Here is a 22,642-nt window from a genome sequence, read left to right on the forward strand (position 1 = left end):
ATAGATAGATAGATAGATAGATAGATAGAGTTCACCTTTATTTCTACCATGAACTCAAATAGCCAGCAGATGGCGCCGTTTCACTGCTGAAGAATCCATCAGTACCTCTCTGTGAACATAAAAACGTGCCAAACCGAGTGCAAGCATGCTGACTTAAAATACCAGTGCCACCCCAGTTATTCAGCCAGCTGCACTGAAGTCGATCCAGATGACACACCAGTTAATGAGCCTCTGATCTGGACCCGCTGGGACTGAGCTGCCACCGCTGTGTGGGCTCCACTCACTGGCCTCTGTTGGGCATTTTACGCAGGTAGAAAAAAAAAACGGCCCTCCCTCCCACAATTGTGTTGTTATTGACCGGCGGAGGGAAAGAAGCGGGTCGATAAGTGGATCAGATTTATTAGCGGTGCAGATTGGCTACAGTACGCCAAATGTCAGAGGAGCCACAGTCTGCTGGACTACACACCGCGCATTTCATTTAGGTTAGAGGTGCGCCAGACAGTGTGTCTACAAGTGCGGCGTAATTTCAAGTGGAAGGTAAGTAGGATCTTGTGCATTAAAAGGCAGGGGTGCAGATGACATTGCTTTAATCTAACGCTCCAGATCACCAGGACAGCAATGCATGCTGCATGCTTTAATTAGATTAAACAGAATAAAACACGTTGAGCAAAAATTAATGAAAATGTGTAGTACTGATGCAAAACACTCATTTTTTTAAGGACTTCTAACACTGTGTTGCATTCACTCATCGTTGACCTGCACTAACCTGATGAAATGTGAGCATAGCCTACTAGAAATGTTTGCGTGAATGGATCTGTGAGAAGCCTTACTATTGTTGACTGTCATAAAGTGTCAGAAGTCATAATAAGCCTGGCTGAGTGTCAGCTCCCCCCTCCCAGTCTAATTCTGGAGGCTGAAATGGTGGTGGGGGGAGGTTGATGCACAGGCTGGAATTACAGTGGTGGCTGCATCTGCTGCAGTGTGGAGCTGCAACAAGTTTAATATGCTATGAACCGAGAGGGAGAGGCTGAGGTTAAGGGAGTGATCAAATGGTGACAGCCTCTAGAGGAAGTAAGGAAAAGTGACAGCTGCCAGTAAGTGCATTAAACTCAGGCAGCAGAAATAGAGTGTGTGTTTGACAGCTCGTGTTGTGTGTTGTAGGGAAAGTAAACCAGCAGGATGGACTGGGTCAAGATTGCAGTGTCCTTTCACATTCTTCTATGTCCTGCCTGGGCCATATCCCGCTACTCCTCTATGGACGGCATCCTGTCAGCCCGCTCAGGTAAGTATGTGATTGTAGTTGCAAGACCGAAACACATGTTGCATGGTGTTTTTATGTTTTCTTCTAAGTTCTCAAGATGCTGGATGAGCCACTGAGGTTTGAACCCTGTTGCCTCATGTCACCGCCACCTCCACCGCTCTTCCCTCCGCCACCTCGGCTGTGGAAGCGAGGCAGCCCTGTAGGTGTTCTCAAATTTTACACACATCTATATGCTGACAGTCGGCTCCTAATTGAAACTATATTCTCTTGATTTTTGTGTGTGTTTGATTGAAGGATGGTATCGGCGTCTTAGAGCCAAGTGTTTTTGGAGGCCAGGAAAAACAAAAACCTGTGATACCTGGGTGTTCACCTGGACCTCCAGGACCTCCAGGACCCCAGGGCCCAGAGGTAAGGCTCCTTTTTTAGAATGACACAGTGTTGGACCCTTACCCTCAGTCTGATTAAATCATAGACATAATATATCCATCACTCAGAATCAGCCTGCTTTAGCCATTTTAAAGCAGTAGATGGAGATATTGTTAGACAAGCACGGCAATGAAACAAAATGATCTTTTTAGTATTGATTTTTATATAAATGTACCATGCTCGATTACACTATGTGAGCTGGACATAAATTCAATGTCATTTTTCAGGGTCAGAGTGGATTACCTGGCATAAGAGGACCAAAAGGGGAGAAGGTGTGTGTTAATGTTTTTTTGTTTTTATAGGTCTATCTTGAAATATGTCTTTAATGTATTTTGCTACAGAAGTATTTGTGCCTGTGTCCTTGCGTTTCGCTCTGCTCTAATGAGCGCTACATCTCCTCTACCCTCATTTGTCCTCCTCCAGGGAGAAATTGGACGTCCAGGGTCAAAGGTGAGCCGCTCCTCCCCTCCCATACGTCTCGTTCCCTCGCTCATCTCTCTCTGGTCCAGCTCACATGTCCTTGGCATAATGCGATCTGGATATCTTTCTCTTTCTGCCTCCGTCGTCCCCTCTATGCATCCTCAATCCCTGTGATGTGATTTGTCTATTGATGTGCTCAGAATATCCTCTGTAGCTGCTAAATGGGTCATGCCACATTAGTCTCAGTAGCTGCTCGAACCACATAGCAAAGTTTGATCACATCCCTAGATGTCTCCCGTCATCCTCCCGTGTCTCCTCTCTCTATCATTCCTCTCTTCTTCCCTTTTCCCTCTGCGTCTTCCTTCTCTCTCTCCTCCTTTCCTTGGCCTAGCTCCATTAGCCCTCATACAGGACTCCAGTTCTGCTGATCCAGGCTCCCCAGCACTCCACTTCTGCACTTTAATCTCCCTAAGTGCTTTTGCTCTCCATGATAAATCACTTCACACAGCAGCAGGTCCATGGTGTCTCTACAGTCTGCTGTTTTAATGACAGGCAGCTAAATGAGAGCACGCTGCTAGTGTGGCAGCAGCTCTGGGATACTCAACCAGGTGTCGCAAAGACGTGAGGGTTGTTGTGTGATATATCTGGCTCTCCTGTTTGCAGGGAAATTGGCAACAGAGTAAGATCAATTACTCCTTTATTCGTGTCCACTAATTAGCAAATCTCAGTGGCATTGTTAAAGCTTTGCACACTAGGCTTTGTCCTCCGTCATGTCTGATTAGGAAACTATAGGAGTTCAGTTTGATTTGCTTATTTGTCTCTGACCCTTATTTATCCTTGTTGGTCTTTATGAAAATCTGTGGCTCCTTTTCAGGGGAGACAGGGCATGCAAGACGCATCTTAACAAACAAAAAGTTGCAGATCGTCAGCCTATATAGCACAGGACAAAATCAGAAATCATTCAATTAAGTCAAGTACATTTAAAGAAGTAGCTTGACATTTTGGAAAATATGCTTATTTGTATTCCTCTCAAGAGTTAGATCGATAGCAGGAGAAGTTGGCAGGCAACCAACAGTGACTCCAGGTCATCACTACGCCTGGCCAAGAAATAGTCAGGCACGGACACATCCTGTAAAACTTACACTCTGCTGTGTGTACAGATTAAGCAAATGAGACATAATGTGTTTATTAGTGAGCTTTAGAGGTGCCAGTAGGCAGATTTTGCCAGGTGAGCTGTCTCCAGCTGTTTTGAGTATTTATTCAAAGCTAAGCAAATCTAACCGGCTGCAAAATGCAAATGGTATTTTATTCACGAAAACATGGTAAAAACATCCTACTGCTGAAGATCGATGAAAATAAACTGAGTCTGTCGCAAAATATTTCAAGTCAAAGTAAGTAAGTAATTAAGAAAGTGACTCTTTCAGCTTTACATCATTTTTGCAACTGGCATTCATGTTGTTGTGTTTTTGTAGGGACGTACAGGGGCTCCGGGCCTCCCAGGGAAACAAGGACTATCAGGATGGCCTGGTCCAGAGGGACCCAAGGTAAGTCTCACGGTACCATTCCAGGTACTAATATCATGGCCTATGGCAAATACAGTATGAACTATGAATGTTTAAATAGGATTTTTTTTTTTTTTTTAGGGTGAGAAAGGGGATCCAGGACTCATGGGCTTACCGGGACTGAGGGGACCACCAGGGACAAAGGTTAATCACAAATTTACAACATCATACACACAGTTATGTGTAAGTGCTGTATATATGCTGATATTATATTCCTTATGTGTCTTTTCAGGGTTTGCCTGGTTACAAAGGAGAGAAGGTTAGTTCAGAATCACTTCTCACAGAGCATGTTTGTAACTACAAAACTATTAAGTCCTTCATTTAAAGTGTCACTATGTTTTAAAAGGGATCTCGTGGTGATTCTGGAGCAGCAGGACCAAAAGGCGATAAGGTTGGTGGACAGATGTAATCTTCTTTTAGAGCAGATCCTTAAATTGAGCCTTGTGCAGCTTTTTCCAGCCCGTTTGTGCTTGACTTTGATTATGAGTACTTCACCTCATGCTGTGTCATAATGGACTTAATCATTTCATTATGCGGTGAAAAACTCTCCAACAATTATTGGGTAGAATCCAAAGTGGTTCATGACTTGACACACTTTCTTTCAGGGCCAAACAGTTTAACCTGTCCTGAGTTCTCTATCTCAGATACAAATTAAAGTAACATTAAGCATTTTATGAGCCTGCTCTGCTGAGTTAATCACGTGATTAACTCATCTTGTCTCTATTTAGGGTTCCATTGGTTTGCCTGGAATGCTTGGGCAGAAGGTAAGAATGATTAAATAACGAGTACAGTAAAGATTGTGATTTAAACTAACTTCTTCTTAACTCCATCCCCAGGGTGAGCAGGGACCAAAGGGAGAGCAAGGAGTCTCAGGGAAAAGAGGACCTACTGGACGGCCTGGAAAGAGAGGCAAACAGGTGAAGAATCATTCACAAGAGCACTGGGCTATTTTATATATATATATATATATATATATAGCCCAGTGTTCAGTGTGTGTAAACGTTGGCATTGGATGTTCCACACAAGTCATACACTTCCTTGAGTGACACTGCCCTGTAGTAAATCAGGCACTTAAGTTTTACTCTTAGCTCTAAGTATAGACGTGCACAGGCACTGTAGGGTCTTTGACATCTTAGATCTTCTCAGTCTGCATTTATATATGCACACACACATGCACACACACATACATTTTTTCCCATGGACTAGATTATCACAGCTATGCACAAGTGGCATGTAGGTCACCATCAGTGCGTGCGTGTTTAATAATATTGGGGTGTTGCCTGGTTTGCACAGGGCATGAAGGGACACAGTGGAGCCGCAGGAGCCATGGGCCCCCAAGGACCACCAGGTCCAAATGGCCATCCAGGACCACCTGGTCCACCTGCATCAGGTAGAGTACTGTAACTCACCACTCAGCCTCAAATTACAGTTTATAATGTATAATATTACAGCACGATATTGTGTCTGCTTGTGTGCGTTACCTAATTTTTTGTCATAGGTTTTTTCTTTTGTATTTTGCAGGTCTCTATCTAGTAGGGGAAAAGGGAGAGAAGGGTCTTCCTGGTCCACCAGGTCGCTGTGACTGTGATTCCATTGTTGGAGCAAATAATGCTCCTTTTGGAAGTTACACACAACGGGGTGGCTCTGAGAAAGTCCCTGCAGTAAGACCCCACTTACATAAAGCTGCTTCCTTACAAGATTACCATCCCAACTGAATCTATGTTTGTACTGATTCGACCATCACTCTGCAGCTTTAACTTTCTCCTGCATGTATGTGTAGATATTTGTGGTAAACAGTGAGGAGGAGATGGACCGTCTACGTCTAGACAACGCAATAGCATTCAGGAAGGATCAGAGGGCGCTCTACTTCAAAGATAAAGACGGATGGAAGCCCATACAGGTATAAATAAATGTTATTTCATTGCAGTGCTGAGCTTTAACACTATAGGTTTTCAAATAACCAGTGTTTGATGATGTAATTTTTTAAACGGTAACCACTGAGTGTGTAAAATATTTATATATATTTTTACAGCTCACAATTATGTGTAGTCTGTGCTTTATTTTTGACCTCAGAGGTCCACTGAATAGCTGTTTCAGGGACTTTCCAACAGTCTTCCAGTAGATAAGAGTTTGCTCTGTTGTCACAGAGGTTATTTGAAACATCTTGTTATAAATGGTCATGCATGTCTTAACAACTGAGCAAATTCCTCTGCTGAGGAAGACTATGAGTTGTATTTGAAAGCCATTTGGTCAAACTGCTTCGGTTACATAAAAAAAGGCTAGTTTTAGCCTATATGCCTTGATATCTTCTCTGCAAAAAACTGAAGCCAAAGTCACTGTAAGATTTTTTATTGCCTGACATTTGTTTCCTTATGTCTAGCCCTTCCAATCATTCCAGTCCACAGAGAAAGTCCCCGACAGAGTTGGTGTGTGTGGGGACGGAAAGGTGCAGGCCCAGCATGGAGAGGAGTGTGATGATGGAAACCAGATTGTCACAGATGCTTGTCTCAGTAAGTTACATATACCTCTTGCTTAGTTAAACACTTTTTAATGTAGAGCTAAAGATGAAAAGTGGGTAAAGAATTTTGTACACACAGTGAGCCTAATGATGCAAGCACAATTTACAGATGAACCTAATACCCCTTCATGTAATGAACAGCGTGTCTGTTAGAAGAATTAAGATCAAAAACAGAAGTAGGTTAGGCTTTTTGTTGCACAAACACCATCATGTTGCCCCATACCTGCCTGCTCGTGAGATGCCCTGCAGAGCCTGGTGCACCGCAGAGTCTGAACCCACGTGGCAGAGGATAAAAGCAGTAAGCACTGTGAAACCTTTCCTTGATCTTTCATTAATCTCACCCGCCATCCTTTTACTTCTCTCTTCAATTAAATTAACAGGAAAATGCTGTGCTGGCATAGCTGAAACACACACAGGAGTGCCAAAGGAATTAGTAACGTCATCTCTCTCCCTTCCCTCCCTTGCTCTCCCCTAACTCTGCCACTATGTTCTCCTCATCCCTTTTTCTTTATCACTACAGACTGTAAGTGGGCCTATTGTGGAGATGGTTATCGTCATGAAGGCATGGAGGAATGTGATGGAAAGGACTTTGGTTATCAGACCTGCAAATCCTATCTTCCCGGGTATGTATCTTGTTTCTATAGGCCAGATTTTCTATGCCAAGTTTGCACAATGCAGTTCCTTTTTAATCAGCAGCACATTTATACTGCACCCATCTGGGGATTTTTTAAAGGTCACTTGAATGAACTACTGTACTTTTTTACTGCATGATGATGCATTATCCTGGCACCAGTTGCTGTAAAAGTTTTTAGATGCTTAAATCGCATAATGCTCTGCATGCTTCATACATCTGCTTAAAGGAATAGCTCAACATTTTGGGGCAGTATACACATTTGCTTCCTTGCTGAGGATCGACATGCTCATGTTTGTATGATTTATATGAAGCTGGGCTTAGCTGAGCATAAAGACTTGATGCAGAGGGACACAGCTAGCTTTCTAAAGGTTAGAAAATGTCCACCACCAGCTCTAAATATCACTTTAGTATCACAGCATACCTAAGTTGTTCAATTTATACTAAAAACAAAGTTCCCTGCTCCCGGCAAAGAACAAGGTCCTGTATATAGCTCTCACAATTCATAATTTTTAGCTGTTGTTTGGATTAAACAAATAACATATAATATGTTAATTACTGTAACTCTAGAAATGGATGTAAAGCTCACTTTTATACCTTCAACTACTGGCTCTAGCTCAATACTTAGAGACACTAGAGTAGTATTGATCTTCTCATCTTTCTGAAAGCATAGTGCCATAAACGTTGACATAAATTAAGAGTTGTGCTGCATGACATGACTGACTGTGTGTAAATATGAGTAAAGACTTAAAGACTGATTTGCTGTGTCTCCTGCAGATCTTTTGGGCAGCTCAGATGCACCGACTCTTGCCTCATCGATTCCACCGGGTGCAAGTATTTCACCTGAACTGGAAAGTGGAAGACAAATGGCCAGATTGCAACTTTGCAGTTCCTCTTTCTGATCACAGGGATTATCCTTCAGATTTGTACTGAAGTCTCACCCCTTTAAAAAATATATAACCGATGGACTGAGAGTACTAAAGGTACTAAAGGTGCCTGCTCTGAAAAGTCATGGGGTTCAGCTTTGAATCGACTGTCTTCCCTCGAGGTTTAATTATTTTATTTTTCCTCAGGGTGCAGTTTTCTGTTACTGTCACTTCAGCGGCTGCAGTACTGTTATGAACACTGGTGATGGTGGGGAACATTTTAATGATATAATGATTGTACCATATCAAATAGTTACATTGTGTATGACTTGCTGACTGTTGATGCAGAAATAAGCTATGTTCTGAACTTATTTTTTAACGGTAGAGAAAAAAAAAAGCCTTTTACAAAAGAGGCAATGAAATTATTGAAACTATTTGTACTGTAACATGCAAATCAGGGGTGTGTAAATGTGTTTATTCCTGTGCAATGTATTACAAAACATGTATTTATGAAGTGCAATGCTGTGATATTGCATGTAAATTGCATCAGTGCACAGCTTTAACCAGTGCTGTAAATGTACTAGCCAAAGTGAGTGTGACCCTCTTGAAGTAAACGTCCAAATACCCGACAGAAGAAAAATGAATGTCAAACTGCAACAACAGCAAGAAAAATGCCAGCGATGATCGCAGCAGCATGAAAATAAAAACGGCTCAGTTACATCTAAATGAATTCAGTTAAATGTGTTTAGTTGATTAGCTGCCTGCATGACTGTACATTTCATAAAACACTGTACACTAATAAAAGATACACTAGTCCTGGTGTTGTTGATGCCATGGGGGGGGGGCAAATATGGGGTGCCGTTTGTAAAGCGTCTCGCTCTGAAAATAACAGCAACATTTTGTCACATTTAGCTAAAAACAATGTTTAAAAACCTGGTTTGAATTTTTGAGAGTCACTTTTTTGCACATTTAGAACAATATTTGTGAACTTAGAGATATTTTAAATATTTAAATCCAAATGTTAAATGTAAAATCTAAATGCTAAATCTAAATCTAAATGTTAAATATAAATATAAATGTTAAATATAAATATAAATGTTAAATATAAATATAAATGATAAATCTAAATCTAAATGTTGAAGCTAAATGTTAAATATATATCTAAATGTTAAATATAAATCTAAATCTAAATGTTGCAATGTAACATTTAGACTTAACATTTATATTTATATTTAACATTTAGATTTAGATTTAACATTTGGATTTAAATATTTAAAATATCTCTAAGTTGACAAATATTGTTCTAAATGTGCAAAAAAGTGACTCTCAAAAATTCAAACCAGTTTTTTAAACATTGTTTGAAGCTAAATGTGACAAAATGTTGCTGTTATTTTCATAGGCAAAAGAGGCAGCGGCTGTGGGCGGGGTTTATGAGCAAAAAGTAACCAATCAGAAAAAGACTTCCTGCAACAACATGTGTGATGAAACTGCCACGTCGAGGACCATCTGCACGCCTCTGCGCTGGTTCACAAACATTTGTTCAAACATTTTAGTTGTGTGAGTGTTTTTTACCTGCTGTGTGGCAACATGCTGCTGAGTGTGCTGAGCTGGCTCTGCTCCTCCTCTCTGCTGCTGCTGCTGTCTGTCAGCGGGGGGAAGCTGCCCGAAGCTGAGGTGAAGATAGAAGTTCTGCACAGACCTTTTCTCTGTCATCGAAAATCAAAGTATGGAGATATCCTGCTGGTGCATCAAGAAGGGTACTTTGAGAATGGGACCATGTTTCATACCAGGTATGAGTTTCAAACTAAGAAGTTCTTCTACTTTCCTCCTGCTGGTGCCAGTTATTATTATTTTATTATATTAGTTATTATATTTCACTGTCTTTGCTTAGTAGAAGCCGTTTTCTGCATTCAAACAGCTTATTCACATTTCAGAGTACGCTTTTTTATTTTATTTTTCATGTTGGTGCATGTGTTCAATCTCCCTGCCTCTACCTACGAGAGTCACGTGATAAAACATTTTAAAGGACCAGTGTGTGAGATGAAGTGACATCTAGCGGCGTAGTTGCTAATTGCACCCATACACCCTCTGCCACCTCCAAGGTTAATCTAAAAATGGGCAAAGACATGCAGCATGAGTGGAGATGAGCGGGGCTGAATGACCTCCTGGGTGCTCAAACAACCTCCTGTAACATCGCCCACCTGCCAATCAAAGCAGCCATGTTTTTAATTATGCATAACTTAATATAATATTGAATGGGTGAGGAGTTTTTTTTTGTACCAGGCTGTATATGTTTATCATATAAACATTTTAACATGAAGGCTTATGGAGATTGACTTGTTCTGTAGCCAGCCTCAAGTGGCCTTTTGAGGAACTGCAGTTTATGGCTCTTCTGTGTTGGCTTCATTTCAATCCCTGAAAAAGTCTTTACTTTCTTTCAGTCATTTAAATCACTGGTTCCTAAATTCCCACTAGGGGCCGCCAAAGCATTATGGATTGGGGTGCAAGGCCTTCTAGATTTAAGAGTTGTAACAAACATTTTTTTTAAATATATGGCATATATCTCAGCATTATAAAACCTTCTCACAGTCCTTCCTTTTTCAAACTTGTAACACTTTACTCTCCACTCTCTGTCTGTGTCTGTCCACCAAGTCGAACTGAAGGTGACAAGAATGCAATGTGGTTTACGCTGGGCATCAGAGAAGTGATCAAAGGCTGGGACAAAGGCCTGCAGGACATGTGTGCTGGAGAGAAGAGGAAACTGGTCATACCTCCAGCCTTGGCCTATGGAAAGGAAGGGAAAGGTAGCTTTGTCCGTATACGTGCAAGCTTCACTGCATGCTGCTATATAGATACATACTGTCTACCTAAAAGTGCCAGAGGTTTTACAAAATGTGTAATAATATTGGATATATTGTGCATGTGTGTACATTATGCTTGTCTGTCTTGTTTTAAATGGCTTTCCAGGACTTCCACACTGAATGAAGGTTTCATTCAGCGGTATTAGTCCACTTTTCCTCAACATGGAGCATGCGAACAATACTATGCTTTGTTCTGGTAAGCACACAACACCCTAACCAATGACATCTATCTCTCATGCCTAACAACCTGAATTGCTTCTCATTAACACTTCCAACATGTTTTATAACTAATTTCAACTCACATTTAGTAAGTGTTTCTGCATTCACTCGCAAGCGGTATTGTTTCTGGAGCACTAACCAAACCACTTCTTCATACTGTAGCATGCTTACAAAAACCTCAGTCTGTGCTTTAACTGACAGCTCTCCCTGTGTTATCCATGGTCAGGTAAGATCCCACCTGAGAGCACACTGACCTTTGTTATCGAGGTGCTTGAGATCAGAAACGGGCCGAGGTCACATGAGTCGTTCCAGGAGATGGACCTTAATGACGACTGGAGGCTCTCCAAGCAAGAGGTGAAGATGAGGATTGCATTGATTCAGTTTACACTAGAAAATCATTTTTACTTTAAATTGATAAATAGGCCAACAATTAGCCATGATTCCGTTATTTAATAATTATTAATTCATGGGACCTACATATAAACACCAATAATAATATCATAAATAGACATGATACACTGATCTCCTTCCCAGCTTTATGTAACTGGTGTTAAAACAGACCATTAGACTACATCAGATTCATCAGAAATCAGTTCACATCAATCAAATTGGAAGATGTATCAGGTAAACATGATAAACAAGTTTTATTATTCAGATAGAATATCCACACACTGTAATATTAGTGTTTGTATTATCAGAATATTAAAAAGTTTATGTGTACATAAATAGCTGTAGCCGTCGTACATGGCATTGTGTGCAGCCAAGGATTCAAGTAGCCAGCTAAGGATAGCAGCAATTTCTGTAACAGTTGTTATTTGGACCAAAATCTGACGTAAAATTTATGTTTGTTCGTTTGACAAAGGAATAATCTGCTTTGTGGAATTTTATACATTCTTAATTGAAAGTAAGCAGGAAACAGGAAATGAATTTGTAGATCTCAACCCGCTCAGTATGTCTTACTTTCTCACCATCTACCAGGTGAAAGAATACCTGAGGAAAGAGTTTGAGCGCCATGGCTACCCTCCCAACGACACTCTACACGAGAACATGGTGGCGGATATCTTTGCCAAAGAGGATGAGAACAAAGATGGCTTCATATCCTCCAGAGAGTTTACTTACAAACACGATGAACTTTAAAGGCTCACTCACGTAGTCTTTTATAAGTTCATTGTGGAAATATTGTGGTGCTTTGGAGTTGATTGCACTCAGGTTATCGTTTTATAAAAGCATTGCATTTGTGTGGCGTGCGACATGTAAACTCCTCCTGTGTAAAGATTTGTGTGGTGGGATTTGAGCCAATGTTTGTTTTTTTTGTTTTTTGTTTTAGTGATATTTTGAATTAGCAGATATTTGCAAGTTTTTTTTTTTATCTGGAAAAAGTCATAAATGCAAATGTGGCACATTTACATTTAAGAAAATTAGACCAGGGTAAAATGATTCCATACTTACATTTTAAAGATTTTTCATTTGTTTGCAGAATATCTGTGGTGAAAAGGAGTAAATGCCTGTAAGAAAATATTGGTTAATAAACATGTCTGTGAAATTCCCCTGAAGGGAAATGAAGTGTTTGCTTCCTTTTCAAAATGTTGCCACATTGATGCTGTTTAGCTTTTTGTAGGTTTATTTGGTAATAAAGAGAGTTTGTTTAGTCATGAAATGTGAACTTCACAAGGACGAGCAGGTGTAGCTGATAACATAAAAGTTCCATTTAAGTGCTTCTTATAATCCAGTAGACGCAATAGAGGCACAACTAAATGGAATCCGACCATGATTAATGCTATTAGAGACACCTGTGTTTGAAAGGTCAAAAAAATCTGAGAATCTGAGAAAGTTCGATTGCACATGCATACACTGCAATGTCAATGCTGAATGAACGCATTGTTCTGCGCTGATCTGCAACAAGTGCACTTGTTGAAACGCACATGGAAAAAGTAGAACGTTTAACATCCTTTTTACTTTTTAAAAACTTGTATAATAATAACTAAATCTCTGTAGGCTTGGTGAGATTAACTTTGCATGTTTTCTTTAACAATGTGCCAGAGGCTGTTTTGTTTTTTTCAGACAGACCGAGAAAACCAGAAAATGTTCCCACACTGTCAACTAGAATCTAGACTATCCTGTTTCTGTAACTTTGGGGTTTGAACTTCTTCTCTGAAAACACATCAAAACAAAATTTTATGTCAATGTGATCAATAAATTGGCAACTTTTTAAACAAAATACTGTGGTTTATTTGGAGGTCACACCTTGTAATACTTTACACATTGAACCAGCAGGTGGCACTGTCTTCACAGGTGTTAGTATTGGTTAATCCACTGGGAGAAAGGAAAGAGTATATCTCATTCATTATCTATTCATAACAGTGTAACTTAAAACAGACGCTTTCCCATAGTCTTAACGTGTCAGTTAACTGCTACACTTTTATGAATTCATTTATCATTTCTTTAAAAAAAAACACACAAGAGCACCACTATATGTACAAGGATTTATGAACTCTTAAAGTTAGCATGTCCTGCAGTGAAAGTAAGTGGTTATAAGGTATTCACCCGTTTGTTTTTTTTCCACATTGAGTGTATGATGAGGTTTACTTGCTGCTAACAGTGGCCATATTGGTCAGTGAATTCTCGGGAAAAAAAACATGATGTCTTGACAGGACTGTCTTGCACTTTTTAAAAGTGCAGGAAGAACATTGTTGAAGTGTGCTGTCAAACTTTTATATAAGCCCTCGAGGAGCTTCCTCTTGCCCAGTAGTAGTTGCTGTACCACAGTTTGTATATCTGTCTTTAAAAGAGCTTTACTCTTGTGTTTCTGGGTTGTTAAAAGTGCTACTGTGTAAAGGGACAGACCGTGCCATCTTGGTCTCAGAGATATGTACGTAGTTACTGAAATGCTAACAAACTGTCTCAAGAGTCATGTTAATTATAGCTATTGGAAGACACTGTTCGAGGAGTGCATGTGTGCATGAGTAGGGAGAGCCCTCCTCCTCACACACATTCAAAACATTCCACACTGGAAAAGGTCAGAGGTCACATAGTCTGAATGAGGCGGGACCCCGTTTGACACTCACATATATGCACAATCACACAAAACACAAACAACACACACACATATAGAGCCTGCGTCCAAATAAGTCCATGGCAGATATGTTATTGTCATGAGAAGAGAGATGAGGAGTATTGTGTCTAAAATGCCTGATATGTGTTTAGGGAGATGAAGAACAGGGTGAGGCCTTGACTCATCTGAGGTGTGTCCTCATCCCAGGCGGTTTTGGGTTCACTGTAAGAAAGGAAAGAGGAAGCCAGCTCAATACATGATCTGAAGTCATGGGTAAAGTTGAGAAATAATGACAATACCTCTGTTTTCTTTGCTGGGGTAGATGCGAGGGAAAGGCTTGAATTCATCAGGAGGGGGTAAATCTTCTACAGGGTGGAACTGGAACTTGGATTCAAAGTCATCAGCTGGAGGTAGATGTGCAGTAATGAAGCTATTAAAGGCTGTCATGTCGTCAACATGTTAGTGTTACCCATTGTAAGATATACATAGTCTCACCCAGGCTGTGCAGGTGTCCATTCCTGAGGCTCGATGGAGGCAGGGGAGGTGGTGGTGGAGGGGGAGGAATGCGGCTGGACAGCTCAGTAGTTGGGGAACGTGCTGGAGGAGCTGGAGGAGGAGCCAGCCGACCCACACCTGTCACCAAAGGGGTGTCAGACATCAGTGATAAAATCTACATCATGAAAAATACATTCAGATCTCGTATGTTATGACAACTGAGACAGTCAGGTCATACTCACACATTTTTGCACAACGCATACTTTTGTGACATGCTGCAACAGCTGCCACAGTTTCTAACTGGTAGTTTGTGAGAAAAAACCTCACAACTTATAATTATATAAATATTTCTGTTGGTATTTTTCTCCCATAAACATGTTATTGAGTCATATGTTGTATGAATGTGCAGTTACATTGTTTGTGAAAAAACTTTAACTAAATATCAGATATATATTCCCAACATCAGTCATGTTTTTTCAACATTTCTTATGTACATTTTATAAATGTCACTTTTTATATAAATGTAACTAATCAGATAAGACAAAATAGACAGTGGTTATACTATGTCATAGACAGAGCATGTCAATCATATACTTCACACATGTATAATTCTCATACATTACTTTAGGTCTTTGTTGTTGTTGTTGCAAACTCTCAGCTGCTTACTGTACTTCAGATGAAACCTTATTGTATTTTTCTTAAGATTGAAAAGAATAGTTGACGTACATTACTTCTGCAAACTTGATGTCAAGAGTTGTTTTGTAAATTACTTAAATGTCAGAAAGAAAATAATCTAATTTTGTGTCACAGAACCAATTCTCCCTCTTATTCTGAAAATCATCTCACAACCACCTTTAGATTGAACCTATGACACTCTTGTGGGATTCTCACAAACCTCAGGTTGAGAAGCACTGTTTTAGCTTCCTGAGCTCTTTTTAACTTGGAAATGAGATAAAAAATAATATGTTTTCTTGTGCCTTTTTACATCATTCATTTCTTTGTTACTGTCTGAACATGAGTGAAAAACATCCCCTGAACTGCTGCCTAGAAAGCTCACTTTTAAAAAAGACAGTAGATCTTTTTTTTTTGTCACCTTGCAACATCTCTCCATTTACCAACAACAGAAAAGTCATTGTCCAGTATCCTACCTGCACTTCTGGGTATGGCAGGTGGCCGTCGGGTTGGAGCGTTGCAAGGGTACGAGGGAGGCAGTGAGCGCATGGCTGGGGATGGCACTGGGGCAAGCTTGGGTGGCGGAGGGGGGAGGGTGGACGGGCAGGTGGGGGTAAAAGAAGCCGGTAGAGGGGGAGGAGGTGGAGGAGGAGGTCCCAGAGGGCTATCCCGCATCATAGGGAACCTGGTAGGTTCAGAGTGGACTGGGGAGGGAGGCAGAGGATAGAAACAACCTGAGGAACGGTCCCCTGGAACAACAGAGGGAGGTTGGAAAGGTGGAGGAGGAGGAGGGGGAGGAGGAGTAGAGGGCTGGGAGATAGTGGTGTGGTGCGAGTGCTGGATGGGGAGCCAGGTGGGCTTGGTTACATGGGACGGGGGCGGAGGAGGTGGGCAGGAGGGGAGCGGAGGGGGCCTGTTGGCTGGCCGGTCCTGGAAGGCTTGAGGTGGGGGAGGCGGGGGAGGAGCGGAGGGAGAGGCAGGCGGTGGCGGAGGAGGAGGAAAGGAAGTAGGGAAAGGAAGTGGGTGCTTGCTGCCGTAAGACGGGGAGGGAGGAGCAGAGGACGAGGGAGCAAGCGGACGGTGGAAGGAGCTTCGGAGCTCCGCCGTCTTGTGAGGCTCAGAGACGCTGCTCGTGTCTGCTGGCGTGGGGGGGTTCCACAGGGGCTTCAGGGAGGCTGAGGAGCTCGACCGTGACACTTTAACACACAAACACATACACACACACAGAGGAGGAGTCATTTTGATGGTTAAACTGTTCATAAAAAGTTATATTTAGTAAGAGCAAGACATTTTGCACCAACCTGGGGTCTTTCCTGCTAAGTCTCTTTGTCCTATAGGCCTGAGAGTGGGGAAGCCTCCAGCAAAGAGCCCACCCAAAGAAGGTCCCATGGGTGCCATTCCACCTGATGAGCCCTGAGAAGCTCCACCACTACCAGACACATCTCCAGTTGTAGCCTTGGGCTCTGCGGATCAACACAAATGATTAATGACAATGACGTGAGTGCCCATTTACTCAAAAGTACACAGTCAGGTTTTGGTGGGGGGGTTTATCATGTAGATCATTCATTAACAATTCAGCTGATTCTTACACAAAGTTGACTTTTACATGCTCAGTAGACCGTGGGAATTTTGGTCTTAACTGGGGCAACGTAAAGAAGCTGAGAGTGATAGGCAGAAACATGAGTACATTTTGCACCACCCAAATCACATGATGTCCCTGAGGCCCAACGACACACCTTTCTACTAAGTTGGCCAAATGGCCTGGCTCCACATGTAATTATTTAACATTAAGTAAATTCCTTGACTAACTGAACAAACATATCTCTAAAACACTATGATACGCTGACATCCAGAATTCAACTGTGTAGCGCTTATTGATTTGACTAGAGTTGATAGACTGTAAGTCTTTTCTAATGTGTTTGCCACTGCAGTTTCCTATTCTGCCCGCATCCTTATCTGCTACAGGGCATTCCTTCCTGAAGTGTGCACTTGGTGTGTGTATATGTGTGTGTGTCTATGCTCAAATATAGCTTAAAGAGAAACAACATATTCCCAGTGAACTACACGACTAAATAAATCCTTCTCCCCGCTTGTTTTACCCCACTCTTTTACTCTAATACATCAAAATACACTAATACAACCTCAAACCAGCTGTTTTCTCGAAGACACAAGACGCATTTGAGTACCAATTACTGTCTTAACACAGACTGAGTGTGTGCATATTAGTAGCATGGTAAGGATGTTGGTCTTACTATCGACAGCAGGGGCACTGCGGTCGTTGACCTGTGTGACTTTCCTGAGCCTGGCTCCTTTCTGGATGTCGGCCAACAGGGCATTCCTTCCACCTCCTCCTCCACCAGACTGGAGCTTAGGAGGCTCCGACGGACACTGTCACACAGGAAGGAAGGATGAACGAGGGGGGAAAAAACAGCATTTATGTTTTTATGTTTACAGAAAATTCAATGCTTCAATTTTAGCTAATAATTTATGGCATTTTGTTTGTAATTGCAGTATGCAGTGACAATTTGAAGATGTCACTTTGGACTCCAGGAAATTTGACTGACTTGACTTTTTTAATATTTTCTAACATTATAAACATTTAATCTTAAAAGAAATCAACTAACTGCAAACAAAGAATCATTAGTTGGAGCATCATCTACTCAACGTCACCTCAGCTCTTCTGACAAGCAGATATAAACAAAAATAAGCAAGAAGGTGCAACGAAAGCCTTCAGCAAAGGGTTAAGTGAGGAAGACGGAAGAAGAGAAACATATCATTTTCCGTGATGCTGATAGATTCAAGGAGAGAATATGGTTCTCTCATGTCCACACTAAGATGTACAGAGGTCCTACTTTACTCCAGTAGGAGTACAGATGTGTAAAAAAAGATTTGTTACTTAAGTAAAAATGAAAGCTCAATGTACTCAAAGTATAAAAGTAAAAAGTACTCTTGGTTCTCTAAAGGGAATTTATACCAGTTGTTTCTGCACAAAGCTAACAAAGAGGGTCGCTCTCTTGTCTCTTTCCTGTGGTTGTGTTTTTTTTTATCTTTAACTTAGTTTTTATCATATGCAATATGCACTGGTCTGGATATTGGGACGTTGTGTGATGATGCAAAAAAGTAAAAACTTGTCAGAAAAATAAATACACAAGTAAATTAGAGAAACTTGTAAAAACTATTTTTAAGTACAGTCACAATGTATTTGTACTTTGATATATTTGTACTTTGTTACTTCCCACCTCTGTTGATATGAAGCCAATAAGCTGTGTGTCTCTCTGCAGGTCCTTGTTTGCTGGCAGCAGCAACTCATTTAACATGAGGACACTGTACGCCTGCTGTGGAAATATAACACTCTTCTGCTACTGAGAGTCTGCTGTCTGTGTGTGTGTGTGAGTGTGTGTGTGGTACCTCAATCAATAATGCAAATAACCTCCAGGTGATGGTTGACGGTCAGTGAGAAGGACACGAGTGAGTGTTTACGATTGCATGAGAGAGAGAGAGAGAGCACACAGTCTTACCTGTGGCAGGGCAGCGCTGGGCGGTGGTGGTGGTGGAGGGGGAGGGGGAGGGGGAGGAGGGGGTGCTGGCATGCTCAGGCCTCAGATACCTGCAGAAACAAACACAGTCACCATCCTGTTCATGCACTAAAGTCGCTGACCAGCTTCTAGTTATTTTATTTTTTTCGCCCTGCATACCAGAAGCAGCTACTGTGTTAAGGGGCACGTTCAATGACCTCTTACACTCTTCCCTGAACAGGAAGAGCTTTCACCAGCGTACAGCACAAAACAGGATACAGCAAACGCTCCATCCTCTCTAGAGAAATCTGACACACAACCCACCCCCCTTCACCCAAGTCCTCCTCTTCATCTCACAATGCCCTGTAGTGGGACTTGGGAGAGGAACAATGGGGTTTGTTGTGTGAAAAGTAATGGACCCCTAACCTTCAGTCGCACACTGACCAAAAGCCTTCACTGCAGTCAGTTAATGGAAAACACATAGAGGAAACTCCACAGGAAAGTGCTTCAGTATGCTGTAGGCACATTGTTCTTTTTTCCTAGATTATCCTGGACATGAATACAGGATGTCTTGTGGTTCTTTTAACAAGAGCAACTGGTTCAATAATCAAAGTGATAAGCAGCCATGGCCAAACTACATTTTTCCAAGAACAGCTCATGTCCAGGATTATGGACAACTCAGCTAGTAAGTGATCCACAGCAAGAGACACTGAGACCTCCACCCAAACTTCGTGACATGATAAATTCTTGACGAGCTGGCTGTGTGAGACTGAAAACAGCCCGGGGTTTGTGCACATTGAGTTCTCTGTGGAATTTGCACATGCCCCTCCAGAGAAATTTAATAAAACACAGAACAGAACCTGTTTTTGTTGACTCTCTGTGTATCTGTCACTCTTATTTTGTCTATATGTGTGTGTGTGTGTGTGTGTGTGTACAGTTCATGCCTCCCGTCTATGCAACTGGCAGGCCGTCCTGCGTTGCTATTTCTATCTTCATATCTGTGTCAAGTAGACACTGCGTGACACTGTTAGTGGAGGTCTTTAAAAGGGGCAAAGCTGGACGCTGGTTAGCTTTAGAAGAACAGGTGGGACACTGAGCGGAAATGCACCTCTCACACCAGTTGTTGTTCCTCTTTGACCTGTTCTTCATCAGGCAAAGATCCGATCAGACACACGAGCAGCTGAAAGTGGCAGCTGCTGCAGCCTTAACACGTTTCTACACTTTTTATGTAAAAGACATGCAAAAGATTGAAAGACCCAGTTGAGGCTGATCTAACTGACTTGAAGACTATGACATAGCACCGAAACTATTATCAGTGGAGAGGGTGTAACTATAACGTTCTGACTGGGGTCTCAGAGATCACAACTGTAATTCACTGTTAAGTATAATGAATTTCATGTGCTTTATATCTGTGATTGGTGTTGACTGTACTGACTGCACTGACTACCTCTCAAATCTTAGAAGATAAATAAATAATCAGCTTATTCATATACACCTATACATTAACAGAATAACCCAAATAAGTAATTTGTCTGTGAATTAGTTTTTGGCAGCCAAAATTATATACACTTTTATTCATGCACATACCATATAATATATAAAATATTCCCTAATTTGTATTTTGTCACCTTCATTCAATGTGCAACAGTGAGTCTGTGGGACCCCAAATAACGAGGAAGCAAAGCCTACAACACACAAAAAATCAAAATATTTTAAGAATATATATATTGACTCTTTTATTATTATTATTATTATTACTATTATTATTTGTGTCCTTTAAAGTGAGTACTGCACATCGAAGATCTATCCACTGAGCAATGCCTTGACATTAAGAGACAGACACGTTTGATGCGCCATGTCTTTGGACATATAAGAAACACTCATCTGTTCCCAACAGTTCCCTCCCTAATTTCTACACATTTCATCACACGGTTTTGTAGGAGGAAGAGTAACAACATGTTACATAAAAGCGCGTGTGTGAATGAGTTGTCTTACCTTCAAGAAATATCCGAAATCCACCTGTTTGCAGAGCAACAAGCTTCAGTGAGCTGGAGCGCAGCACTCTTGACTCATCGTGAGCTCCTCATAGCGCGTCAGTAAGAAAGTTTCCAAGTTATTTTTAGTCAAATGAGGACACCACTTATCAGAAATCTGTGCTCCTGTAAACGTTTCCAGAAGCTCCAGAAAGTTTTAATTTCCCTTCATGTTTGTGTCCACAAAGCAACATGCGATAGTTGTACCCCCCCTCCCACACACACACACACACATACACACGCACAATGGTCTCTTTATGATTTGGCTGTTTTCTCCCCTGTGCGCGCTCTGCAGGAGACGAGCAGCGCAAGGCCACACCTTACCTACCCACGCTGCTACACGGGGACCAATGAAGACACAGTACACTTTGCTGGGTGTCATCGCATCAATTCATACTGAAGTTGCCAGGAAACTTTCCTTCACCTCGAATTGCACCTGTGAAATTAAAAAAAAAAAAAACATAATGCATGCATGGGAACTGGTTTGGACTGAAAGGCAAATAGCATGCAGCAGTGACTCTTCTATCATCTCTCTTAGATTGTTTTTTTTTCATCTCTCTGTATCTTACTTTAACTCTATTTCTCTGCTGTGTGACGGCACATTTTCGCCCCCTAGTGTAGAATATATTACATTACAAGTTAAATGTGTACACTCGATATCAAAGAGTCTGATTTCACTTGCACTTCCACTGCTGCTTAATTAAAGAGCTGGTCTGACATGATTAAATGATGATGATGATGCATCAACTCTGATAAATCATAATGCGATTTTTATCATCAGTCATAGCTCTGTGACATACTGAAACACACACCCCAGTGACAGAGGAATGCAGTGACACAGGGGTGCTCCTCCCTTTAACTGACAAGGCAGCATAATGTTTGAACACTATAAATAAAGGCCAATAATTCCTTGTAATTGCCCTTTGATACAATGTGAAAGTCACGACTTCTCGTAAAGTGGCAATCAAACGTTACCAAGAGGAGGAGGCTGCCAAGAGGAAATATCTGATCTTATTTTGAACTTTTAGCTCGTGTGTTGTTGTTAAAGTTCACATTTTCTTCAGTTTTATATGATTTTTTTTGTAATCCTTGAATTGTAAAATGTCAGACAACAAAAACTTACCCATGTCAAAGTTGAACCATTAGATTGTGATTTAACAACATAACGAAGCACACATGCACGTAGGCACACTCATACTCTGATTTATTTGCCTTCATTTAAGTATTCACACGTGATCTAAAATACACAACCACATCAGTGGCTCGATCATACTTCTATAGCTACATGGCCATATCTCATTCAGTTGGATATCACAACATTAGCGTCTCACTTCATTGTCAGTAGTAGCTTTCTTTTGGACCCTTTATGTCATGTGGGCTGAATTTCATTCTTCATTCAAAGTATTTTATGCATTTTTGCTGGCAAGTGTTGTGTGCATCTGACTAAAAGCTGTTCACAAGCATTCTTTAATTTCTTACACGAACTGATTTCTTTTCACATGTAATGACATAATTTTACACCTTCAAAAATATCCTTCTAACCCTTTAGAATCAACATTTTTTTTGCAAAAGCATTTGTAAATGGAGCATTATACTTATCCTTCATTGTTAAACATATATTATTCTTAGTACAGAAATAGTGTAAACATCTTATGAACAATATTTTCCTGAAGCATATCAGGCTTGACTTGAGCATTGACAGAAAATGGCATTTCGAGGATTGTGCTTTCTTAGACGGCTGTAGGTAATTTTAGGACTTCTTCAATGATGATACCGTCCAGGACTGAAACACGGGCGCTGTAGGACATAAATTATATATTGTGCTCTTTAGTGCTTACTGCATTAGTACTGGGTGTCTTTTGGGCTTTGATTATGAGATATTGTTGGCAAAATGGTTCAATAACCATCATGAAGACAAATATAATACATTTTTAGGTCCTTCATTATTGTGGCCATCTGGCACAAGTTCATCAACAAAAATATCCAAATTTCCAATATCTTATGTACCACATCACATTATTTCTGCAGTACTAGGCTAAAAGTTGAACGCTCCTTCTCATCTTCATCATCACCATTACAACCAACATACAGCAGACCTCTTGGTATACCAA

The 22,642-nt window shown here is 41.0% G+C and overlaps 3 protein-coding genes across 4 annotated transcripts; 2 read left to right on the plus strand and 1 right to left on the minus strand.

Annotated features, from left to right (window-relative positions):
* Positions 1-38: 38 nt before the first annotated feature.
* wu:fc38h03 (acetylcholinesterase collagenic tail peptide) lies at positions 39-8,489 on the plus strand. Of its 2 annotated transcripts, none has more exons than XM_019275412.2 (18): positions 39-537; positions 1,162-1,282; positions 1,351-1,460; positions 1,556-1,669; positions 1,915-1,959; positions 2,111-2,137; positions 3,580-3,651; positions 3,751-3,813; positions 3,902-3,928; positions 4,016-4,060; positions 4,398-4,433; positions 4,506-4,586; positions 4,963-5,059; positions 5,191-5,330; positions 5,450-5,569; positions 6,050-6,179; positions 6,708-6,810; positions 7,596-8,489. In XM_019275412.2, exons 2-18 carry the CDS (start codon positions 1,180-1,182, stop codon positions 7,663-7,665), a joined length of 1,383 nt encoding a protein of 460 aa, XP_019130957.1. In that variant the 5' UTR covers positions 39-537; positions 1,162-1,179; the 3' UTR covers positions 7,666-8,489. The 2 variants fall into 2 exon arrangements, with proteins under 2 accessions (XP_019130957.1, XP_019130958.1); XM_019275413.2 differs by lacking the exon at positions 39-537 and adding an exon at positions 983-1,071.
* Positions 8,490-9,157: 668 nt separating this feature from the next.
* Positions 9,158-13,208, plus strand: LOC104940585 (peptidyl-prolyl cis-trans isomerase FKBP14). The gene is made up of 4 exons (XM_010757222.3): positions 9,158-9,474; positions 10,337-10,488; positions 10,991-11,118; positions 11,743-13,208. The coding sequence occupies exons 1-4, from the start codon at positions 9,272-9,274 to the stop codon at positions 11,899-11,901; spliced, it is 642 nt and encodes a 213-aa protein (XP_010755524.1). The 5' UTR covers positions 9,158-9,271; the 3' UTR covers positions 11,902-13,208.
* wipf3 (WAS/WASL interacting protein family member 3) lies at positions 12,970-20,827 on the minus strand. The gene is made up of 8 exons (XM_019275485.2): positions 20,494-20,827; positions 18,502-18,590; positions 17,236-17,371; positions 16,285-16,446; positions 15,460-16,179; positions 14,312-14,449; positions 14,116-14,220; positions 12,970-14,038 (listed from the first exon to the last, which is right to left on the minus strand). The coding sequence occupies exons 2-8, from the start codon at positions 18,571-18,573 to the stop codon at positions 13,998-14,000; spliced, it is 1,374 nt and encodes a 457-aa protein (XP_019131030.2). The 5' UTR covers positions 18,574-18,590; positions 20,494-20,827; the 3' UTR covers positions 12,970-13,997.
* Positions 20,828-22,642: the final 1,815 nt, after the last annotated feature.

Source organism: Larimichthys crocea, chromosome XIII (genome assembly GCF_000972845.2).
Source record: "Larimichthys crocea isolate SSNF chromosome XIII, L_crocea_2.0, whole genome shotgun sequence".
Classification (NCBI taxonomy): Eukaryota; Metazoa; Chordata; class Actinopteri; family Sciaenidae; genus Larimichthys; species Larimichthys crocea.